At 41.5% G+C, this 10,787-nt stretch overlaps 1 protein-coding gene across 1 annotated transcript; it reads left to right on the top strand.

The window, feature by feature from the left end:
• Window positions 1-2,451: 2,451 nt before the first annotated feature.
• LOC126772568 (uncharacterized) lies at window positions 2,452-8,185 on the top strand. The gene is made up of 3 exons (XM_050492968.1): window positions 2,452-4,267; window positions 4,633-4,753; window positions 8,131-8,185. The coding sequence occupies exons 1-3, from the start codon at window positions 2,452-2,454 to the stop codon at window positions 8,183-8,185; spliced, it is 1,992 nt and encodes a 663-aa protein (XP_050348925.1).
• The last annotated feature ends 2,602 nt before the right edge of the window (window positions 8,186-10,787 follow it).

The following is a 10,787-nucleotide window of genomic DNA, read 5'->3' as shown; positions in this document are numbered from 1 at the left end:
ATCATATAAATACTCCGTTGAAAAACCTCCGTTCTATTTTGACGCGAACGAACTCAAACTAGGAATTGATATATAATTATTACATTATACTATTTTTTGAAAACTAAGTGAAGGAAATGTTCAGTCACAGGAATTATTTGCGAACCCTTATTTTCTCTTGAATAACGGGGAAAAAATATTCAATCTTCATACCTGTTGTCATGTATGCCGGATGTTCGGTATGTTTCAATAATGTGGCAGATTAAAGACATTGAGCTAAAAAATATTTTTAACAAAAATGTAAGAGGAAGTATCAAAATACTCGTTACAGAAAAAATAAATTATCATTGTATGAACATAAAGTGCGATAGACGATGTGATATTATGAGAAGAGTCCTAGGTATGAACATACGGTGCAATTTGGAAGACAAAAGTAACAGAAAATTAGACAACAAAATAAAGAAAAAATACACTTCAAATAAACGGGATAAGGGCAGGCAAATGATGATAAACGATAATACTTGTAACAATGACACTGTTATAAAAAGTAAATATTAATAAAAATTGAACGGAACCTTAAAATAAATAATATCGCGCAACACAAAGTTGTTTAAAAATACACTTCGCTTGTTTTGAATTGAATACAGTTTCTGAATATTAAAAAGGCTGGAGTGCGGAGTTTTTTTTCATTAAAATAGTCGAGTGATTCAGTTATATCAAGTTTGTAATATTTTTTTTAAGATAATAAAAACTAGACTGTAATTTAGTTAGCACGTTATTTTCAAATAAATATGAGGTATCTTTGGAAATAGGAATCGATCAATAACTACATAAATCCTAACTAATATTATAAATGTGAAAATGACTTTGTAACACTTTCACGTCTTAAGTACTCAACCGATTATTATAAAATTTTGCATACTCGTAGTCATTACAAAAAAGAAGAAACACGCGGTTGGAAAATATAAAAAAATACTTAGTTTCAAAATATGGAATACATTTTATCCCAAAAAGTAAATGGACGTAATCATCCACAATATAATACATTAGTAAAATAGTAATATCTATATTATATTAGTCATGTCAGTACATTAATCAGGTAAACTCATCGCCTTGTAATAATTTACAAGCTGGTAAATTTAACTGGATATTAAAACGTAATAATTATACTAAAGACAATGGTGAACCTTTTGTATAATTAACGGCCATTTGAAACTAATTGGATCCTGTCTCTGACGTAAATTGCATGTAATTAAAAGCATAATACAAGCTATGACACAGTACAGTTAACACGATACAAGTTGTATTATTAGGTCGTTTTAATTTCCATTGCATTTATTAATTCATTAAGACTTTTCTGTTGTATAATGTAATGGTACAATTATATAAAATTGTTTGCAATTACAGAATGTAAAAATACAGTTTTGTTTCCTATAGAAAGATATTTTCAACTCGTTACAATTTCGAGGAATTATTATCTTGTTAAATTACAAAAGTTAATTTCAATTTCGACTTATCTTTGAAAAGATAAATTGCTCGGCAATACAGAAGTCCGCAACCCCTTGGGGCGGTAACATGTTTATAATACATTGAATTTTCAAATAAAAAAAAAACGATAGTGATGAAAAAAAAGAAGCTTCTTTTTTTAAATTTTTCCAAGTTTTGGTCTTTCCGACCTGGATTAAATAAATAAAAATAAATAAGGATAAGAAAATTACATTATATATAATATGTTATGGTAACTTAATATTTACTTATGTCGTAAAAACGTATCCAAAGCTGTCTTTGACAATTATGAATATAAGCTAATAATAAAAATGATTGTTGAAATTTTGTATAGTGAAGTGAATTTAGTCTAAGATTTAATTATAGTGCTTACTAATAATAGTTTTAATCGCAAATGTACATAAATATATATAAGAAATAATATAAATTTAAATTCGAAGCAAAAATGTGTTTAAATACTTTCGTACATGTCTGTGGAGTAAATTTGAAGAAGAAGACTTATCTGTATATACCTATATTCAGATTGAAGAAGCCTATGTATGTATATAGAAATTTAAATACATAAGAAGTTGTGTAAGGAGAATACGTTAATAGAGGATTCGTCGTTGACCGTCGTAGCGTGCGGACGTGTTCGTTATCTCGAGCGAATGTTGCTAAGCAAGTTACGAATACTAACTGAAGCGAAACATCGTGGCTTTGGCTGCGTTATCTATGCGTTGTGGATGTTTTTACGACTACTTTGGCTTTCTTTAAGGGTTTTTGTTGTTTCTGTTGTGACATATTCTGAACTCGGCTGTGCAAATGGATTGTTGTTTCGTCTTGAGATTGGTTATGTTGGTTTTCACTGTTGTTTGTTGATTTGTTTTTGTTGTTCAATTATTTTCATTTTTTAAATTTATATAGGGTATTTTTGTTTTCTTTTGTTTCGTTTGATTGTTCGTTGGTTTTTTTTTTTTTTTTGTTCTGATGGACGTCGACACGGAGTTGTCGTCGTCCGACGCAAATGCTGGGCGTAAACGCCCACTTGTGGGCCTTGCGCTCTTTGATTCCGGTTCGGATACGGAGACCGAAATCAGATCGGCGGCGAAACGTAACAGTGCTAGCCGGGGGAAGCTCACTTCCAAGGGACGCGGAACTGGCCTCGCTCGCGCCAAAGCCGAGCTTAAAGCAAAGGCCGCCGAGGCTAGGGAGGAGGCGTTTGAGCGCTCCTTGAGAAGTCGGGCTTTCCGTAAGGAGACGGCTGTGATCGCGCTTGACTCTGAGGAATCCTCTTCCTCGGAGGTCCGTAGGGAGGATCCCCTAAAATTGGGTGCAGAGGAGCTGCGTGCGGAGGCTGGTCGCAATGCAGCACTTATTCTGGAGATTGCCCAGAAATCCAGCAACCTGAAGGGTGGCTTCATCAAGAAGCTCAAAGAATCTGCATCTTCGCTCCAGTCCATCGTAGATGCTCTGGCATCAAGGACCGAGGCGGAAGAGACGCGCAGGCTTCGCGCTGATAATGGCCGCCTGCGCAAGGAGGTGGACAGCCTCAAGACTGAGTTAAAAGCCCACCGCCGTGAGTTTGCGGAAATGCGGACCACGGTGGCAGTGGCAAATGAGGCGTCCACCAGCACTGTGCGGGACACACAGGCTTTGGAGGAATTTAAGGCCTCTATAATGTCGTCGGTGGGCTTTATGATTAAAGCTCAAATGGAAGGAATTCAGGACCGTCTCCTTCCAGCTAAAGTGCTCCGTCCCCCTCTGGCTGCGGACAAGAAACAGGCTGTAGTGCAGAAAACTGCACCTACATACGCGCAAGTGGTCCATCCGACCCCACCACCGAAACCCGCACAGGCGCCGAAACGGGTGCCTGCAGTCGAGTCAGTCCCGCTGGCACCGACTACGTGCCTATCAGCCACCCCGACCACGTCGGAGTCCCAACCACGGGAGGCCCAGGAGACATCATGGTCCACCGTGGTTAAAAAGGGAAAGAAGAAAAAGGCTTCCCCCTCGGCCGCAGCGTCCGCCACAGTACCATCAACAGTGGCGAAGGCTCCGCCGGTGGCCAAACCGAGGCTGGTTGCTCCTCGCAGGGCTGCAGTAATGGTCACTCTGCAGCCGGATGCGCAGGAGAAGGGCGTTACATACGCTCACATCCTGGAGCGCGCGGAGCAGGGCGTTAAGCTTCAGGATATTGGAATCTGTGGCGGCCTTAGGGTCCGACGATCGGCGACGGGAGCCAGACTCCTCGAGCTGCCGAAAGCACAGGGGGAGCAGGCGGATAAGCTTGCTGAGAAGCTCCGCACTGTGCTGGATGGTGTCGCAAGCGTCGTTCGACCTGTAAAGCGAGTGGACCTTAAGGTGACGGGATTGGAAGATTCCGTCACCAAAGATAAATTGGTCGCTGCAGTTGCTCGTGCAGGGAACTGCTCCCCTGACTCAGTCAGATGCGGAGTGTTGCAGCCTGGTCCCGGATATATGGGAATGGTCCGCGTCACCTGTCCTCTCACAGCGGCGAAGAAGATATCAGATGCCAGTCGCCTCCTCATAGGATGGAGCTCGGCCAAGGTATGCGTATTGGAGCAGCGCCCTTTGCGCTGCTTCAAGTGTATGGGCCTTGGCCACACGAAGGTGCTTTGCCCATCCAAAGCGGAACGGGGGGGTCTATGCTTCCGGTGTGGTGTAGATGGCCACAAGTCGGCGGGCTGTACCGAGAAACTGCGCTGTGCTGTGTGCGCAGACGCTGGCAAGCCCTCTGGGCACGTGATGGGATCAGGGGAGTGCAACCCCCCCATCACAAAGGGTACGGTGGTCTTAGGCACCCAGACTACCACCAATGTCGGACGGCGCCAGGCCGAGGAGGAAGCTTCAATGTCAACATGAGCACAAACATAAAGTTCCTCCAGACGAACGTCAACCAGGACCTGCTGCTGCAGTCCATGGCGGAGTGGCAGATCGACCTGGCTGTGGCCTGCGAGCCATATTATGTCCCTCCCCTACCTAACTGGTTAGGAGACTTGGACGGCACCGTGGTGGTTACTACCCGGAGTGAAACGAGTTCTCTCTCACTCATTGAGAGGGGCTCGGGTTACGTAGTGGCAGGGTGGAGAGAATTCGTTGTTGTGGGTACGTACAGAAGTACGTACCCACAACAACGAATTCTCGTAGTTTGGGAGAGAACTCCCAACCGCGGCCTGGCGGAGTTCGAGATTTATCTCAGCTCGATCAGAGCTGCGGTGACCAGGCGGTCACCGAGGCCGATACTGGTCTTGGGCGACTTCAATGCTAAGTCACGTGCCTGGGGCAACCCTGCCACGAATCCGCGAGGAAGGGCTATTCAGGTGTGGGCACTTCTCTCCAGCCTGTCCCTACTCAACAGGGGGCAGGTTTACACGTGCGTGCGGCAACAGGGGGGGTCCGTGGTGGATCTCTCTTTCGCCACCCATGTTGTAGCACGCAGAGTGTTGAATTGGAGAGTAGAGGAGGAGGTGGAGACTCTGTCGGACCACAGGTACATCCGGTTTGAGATCTCTACCTCTCGCAGGTCGGTGGAACCGTCTAGGGTGCCAACCACGCTTCCAAGGTGGTCTCTTAGCCAGCTAGATCGTGAGCTGGCCAGGGAGGCTGCCATCGTACAGCGATGGGGTTCCACAGGAAGGTGGGAGGGCGCCAGTGCAGAAGAGCTAGCGGGCCACATGCGCAGTGCCCTCAAAGAGGTCTGCGATGCTGCCATGCTTAGGTTCCGGCATAGAGCTCCGCGCCGGCAGGTGTATTGGTGGTCGCCCGAAATAGCAGAGCTTCGGGCGACGTGCAGCCGGGCGCGAAGGGCTTACGTCCGTTGTAGGAGGCGCAACGGTTTTGATGCGGACTTGGAGGGACAGCTATTGGCCGCTTATCGTCAGCTGAAAAAAGACCTACAGCTGGCGATAAGTCAGGCCAAGGAGAAAGCTAGGGAAGAACTACTGGCGGGCCTGAACCGGGACCCCTGGGGGCGTCCGTTCCGCGGTGTGCGTGGAAAATTCCGCACGCAGGGTGCCCCCGTGACAGAGACAATGTCATCGGATCTCCTCCTGCGCCTGGTCGGGGAACTTTTCCCCCATCCAGGTGAGCATGTCCCTCCACAGATGGTCCCTCGCTCTATGATTGACGACACAGTGGCTCCACCACTGATCACGGAGCGGGAGATGGAGGTGGCCTTCGACCGCTTGAGGGCCAAAAACACTGCGCCGGGCCCAGACGGGATTCCAGGGCGTGTTCTATGTGACGCTCTGGAATACCTAGGCGTAAGGCTTCGGGAGCTGTTCGACCAATGTCTGTGCAGCGGGCAGTTTCCGAAGCCTTGGAAAGAGGGAAAGTTGGTCTTGTTGCCAAAGCAAGGTCGACCGCCAGATTCTTCCTCGGCATACAGGCCGATTGTGCTGCTGAACGAGACGGGCAAATTCTTCGAAAAAATTCTCGCTGCCCGTCTTATTCAGCACCTCGACGAGGTGGGGCCGGGTCTGTCAGAGGCTCAGTACGGGTTCAGGGCGGGTCGATCAACTATCGACGCCCTGGACGCCCTGAAAACCCGGACCACGGATGCGGTGGCCCGAGGGGACGTAGTTTTGGCGGTATCGATAGATGTTGCGAACGCCTTCAATAGTCTTCCTTTCGAGACTATTGGGGAGGCACTCCGATACCACGGGGTGCCTTCCTATCTCAGGAGGCTGTTGGGGGCATACCTCTAGGACCGGGTAGTCCTCTGGGAGGGGGGCGATGGGCGTCTTGTCCGGCGTAGGGTAGGCTGTGGCGTTCCGCAGGGGTCAGTTCTCGGCCCAATTCTGTGGAACGTTGGCTTCGACTGGCTCCTGCGGACATCCGTCCTTCCCAGAATGGGGGTGTTGTGCTATGCGGACGACACTCTCATCACGGCGACAGGGCGGAATTATCAGGAGGCGGCTCGCCTGGCCGAAGTCGGTACGTCGCTCACAGTGGACCGCATAGGAATGTTGGGCTTGAGGGTCTCCATCTCAAAAACAGAGGCCCTCTTATTCCACGGTCCACGTCGAGGCACCCCTCGAGGGGCGTTTATCACCGTCCAGGGGACGGTGATAAACGCCCCTAAACGGTGATAAAGGAGCGCGAGGAGAGTGCCTCCGCTGACCCGCTTCGTCGAAGAAGACCGGGGAGAAGACGCCAGCGCTATGCGCATCTTCTCCTCCCGCCGTGAGTGTCGCCGGGGCCAGAGGGTCTCTGTACCCCGAGTACCCCCTAGGATTTGGAGGCCCGCAGAAGCGGGCCAACCGTCGGGACGGCACGGTAGTATGCGCAAGCGATCCCGTGACGTCCCCCGACAAGATGGAGTGGGTACCGCTGGTTTTTAGTGGGTATTCCGGCGCCTTCAGCGCCGGCGAGTCCCACATACCCCCCCACCTTATGTGGGGGAAACACATAAATGTGTTTTTCCAGCGAGAAAAAAAAAAAAAAAAAAGGAGAATACGTTAATAAGATTAAACTCAAATAAAATCAAATTAAATAATTCTTTATTCAAGCAGGCTTATAAGGGCACTTTTGAATCGTTATGTTACAGTATTTAATTAAATGTATAACAGCAACTTCTTTTCAGGCCATTGTTAATATTACAGAAAATATTCAAAATATTTACTGGTGTAGTAACAAATACACATTATAAAATATTACTCTGTTTATGTAAACGAATAATAATAACATTTTATAGTCATCGAAAATGATCGAAAATTTCCCGTCATCGCTTTTCTTAACTGTTGCCTCATTGCCGCGTTATATTTGAAAAGTTCATTTCACTTTAAATTATCTTCGAAGATAAACGTTTTAGCTGCTTAATGATTTTAAAACTTGCAAGGTCTTGTTAAAAAATATTTCAACTTTTTTAAGAATTTAATTTTTGGATTTTTGAAAAATAAGAATAAAAGAACTAAGAGATCGAAATGTGGATAAATTTAATTACAGATTCAAGTCTGATGTTTTTATTTTGCTGAATAAACCTACGAAAACACGTCTGTCTGTGAACTATTAAAACTGCCACACGTCAACCGAATCAAATACGATAGATAATGCAATTCTATCCAATATATAAAGTATCTACATCATTATTACATACATATAAAAATAAGTTGGCAAGCGGGCAAGTAGGCTATCTATTAGTAAGTGATTACCACCACCATAGACATAGGCGCTGTAAGAAATATTACCCATCCTTACATATGAGAAAATGAGAACTAAGATGCTGTGTCCCTTCTGTCTGAAGATACTCTGGCTCACTCACCCTTCAAACCGGAATAAAACTACAATATGTATTGCTGTCCGCCGTTAAAATATCTGATGGGAGGAGGGTACTAACCCGTTTGATTTGCACACCAAGTCAATAATTTCCTTTGTAATATAATGTGATATAAGTATATAAATTCCTTATTATAACACAAACCGAAATCAGTGTGGATTTCGGTAACGGCTAGTATATAATAAAGTTCATTTTAAAGTAAGCAGTGGTTCTATGTGTCCAAGGGAAGCTGAAAGTGTAGAACAAATTTAAACCGGCTTTGATAAAACAACACTTCCTAACCATTCATCAAACTTTGTGTTCCAAATTTATAGGGTGCTATTTATAAATATGTTAATCCTAATATAATCACTGTTCTGTATTTTTAGTTTAGCCACACCTGGTTCCAATGTTCAATCATCGTTAAATTCCGTTCAACCCTAACTTTCGAATATCGGAGGTGAATGACACCCACGAGATAAACATTCAAGAAGAAAATAAAATACAAAAGGTATTTAAGCTTATAATCTGATAAAGAATAAAAAATACGACCAAAATAACGGAATAAACAAATACGTCCGAGTAAATAGACGACGCGGATTTTAAGTAATTGGTATTGCCTATATATATTTTTGTCGTAACTATGTATATTTCTATATTATATGCCTCATAATAAGTTTTAAGGTTAATAAACTTGAAAAAAGAGGTGAAACATAAGTCACTATATATATAATCATTTATGATAGTTGACTTTACATAATTTGTATAACGAATTCTAACAAACACTACAAACTCAAATATTTTGTGTTTTGACAGATGATTGTAATACAGCCGTCACCATCCATTAGAATATACTCTGGGATAAGGAGCATCTACATTTAGACGTCGCAGCCCAGATGGTAAAAGTTTTCACCACAATAAACTACGCTTATTTCTATGTTTCAAGCTTTTAGCGATACAAATTAAAACTAAAACGACTGTATTAGAAAGAAAAATAATTACAATATTACGATGTTTACTATAATTGTTTTTTAGTTTAAACTTATCATATTGACTTTATCATATTATTTTTTTTCAAATTTAGAAAATGGTATTCTTATTACCTATAAACACCACTTTAAAATGTTCCTCAAATATTTTTTTGTAATATTTCATCTACTTAACGTTTCTTAAGCATCCTTCTAAAATGAAAACGAAGTATTCATTCACGTAGGCTCTTAAAAGTACTTTTGAATCGTCATTTTGCAAGATGATATTTAATATAAATCTACCACTGTTTCGTTGGTTGATTTTTCGATGTGAACTCGTCAGAAACTCACTAATTAACCTACTTCATATAATATACGCATTATAATCTTATTATTTATTAGGTAATATAATAGTAATAAATAAATTTAAATCGCATCCAGTTTAAAACAACGATATGCTTCAACCTTTGTCACATCTTAGCCCCTAAGTTGAGGGTGAATGACTTGCATTAATGCATTATGGATGAGTGTAGGTACACAAAGGGCTTGATTCATCCATATAGCAGAATGAAGAGCATTTGAGATTAAAATAGATTTAATGAGTATTTGTAGTTCGGTATATCCTTTCATCGCAAATGCTTGTAATAAAATTTATACTCGAAAGGCATCTGCCAGAGAACACAATCTAAATTATTTACACCAACTTATTTACAGACAATCAACAGGATTTCTAATAATTACATTCACAATGAGAAGAAAAAAAGAATTTTGTTTTTATTTATATTATAATGTTTCCACAGACACTATGAAATAAAATCAAATGTGTATTCAAATAAAACGATTCCACTTTAACTCAATAAAAGCATTTTTGATGACTTTATCCATATTTACCAAGATTTGAGGACTTCATGCCACCAGGAGTATTAGCGTGTACTATCACTGTTTTCCTTTCATTGAGTTTTACTGCGGGACAAGGGCCCACGCTCGGTTTGAACTCAATTGCCTTTAACAATAATCCGTATTGCGAAATGATATTTTTCAATAATTTAGTTCATATTGAGATTACATTTTTTTGCTAGCGATTTTTACATAAGTAAGTACTAAAAGAACGTATAATATAAAATTAAAACTTGTACAGAGTTATTTAAAATCATTTAAAAGCAAATACAGCTTGCTGGAAATAAATTACTGAAGCTCGTCTGAGCTTAACATAAAGTACATCAATATGTTAACTGAGTGTGTTATACAGTTTACATAATCATTCAAATGGTTATGGAAAATAATTTGTTTTGAAAGTAATTTCAAATGGAATACATCATTTAATACTTATAGTAAATCGTGATAGATTGAAAGAAAATTTAAGTTTCCGCTCATGTATTATAATTACTTATATTCTTATATTATATACATGATTTTAAAATTTGAATAAATAGATCCTAAGATATTATCAAACTCAGTCACCATTTTTTTTACCACCTAATAATTGATTACTTACTTACCATTTAAATGGTAAGTGAGCCTGATCCTAATCTACCGTTCCAAAATAAAAAAATGAAAAATAATTAATTGAAATGTGAACGAAAAAGATTACTTATTTAATTACGTATTAGTATTTTTTGTAAATAAACATTTATTCTTTTGTTAATCCAATTATCTTATATCCTATAGTTGTCGGATTGACGGTATAAGGCGGTTGTATTGAGTAGTAAATCCGGTAGTATTTACGTCTACCTACCTCGGTACCTAGACATTGTCCATCGGAACAAAAATCATAAAATAATTGTTTTATAAAAAAATGTATTTTAAGCTAAATATTAGTTATTGAGGAATGATTTAATATATTCAAAAGTGTTAATGGTATGTTAACAGCCCGTGAATGTCCCTTTGCTGGGCTAAGGCCTCCTCTCCCTTTTGAGAAGAAGGTTTGGAGCTTATCCTACCACGCTGCTCCAATACGGTTTGGTGGAATACACGTAGCAGAATTTCAGGGAAATTAGATATATGCCGGTTTCCTCACAATGTTTTCCTTCACCGTAAAGCACGAGATGAATTATAATCACAAATTAAGCACATGAAAA

This window comes from Nymphalis io, chromosome 12 (genome assembly GCF_905147045.1).
Source record: "Nymphalis io chromosome 12, ilAglIoxx1.1, whole genome shotgun sequence".
Lineage (NCBI taxonomy): Eukaryota > Metazoa > Arthropoda > Insecta > Lepidoptera > Nymphalidae > Nymphalis > Nymphalis io.
Note: the sequence above shows the minus strand (reverse complement) of the source record. Positions and strands in the feature narration are given on the sequence as shown.

Excerpts from the sequence above, each read along its gene's own strand:
- LOC126772568 (XM_050492968.1), top strand. The coding sequence starts at position 2,452 with ATGGACGTCGACACGGAGTTGTCGTCGTCCGACGCAAATGCTGGGCGT. Across the intron at positions 4,268-4,632 it reads CAACCCCCCCATCACAAAGG|TTTGGGAGAGAACTCCCAAC; the intron begins GTACGGTGGTCT and ends GAATTCTCGTAG. Across the intron at positions 4,754-8,130 it reads TTGGGCGACTTCAATGCTAA|TTTAGCCACACCTGGTTCCA; the intron begins GTCACGTGCCTG and ends CTGTATTTTTAG.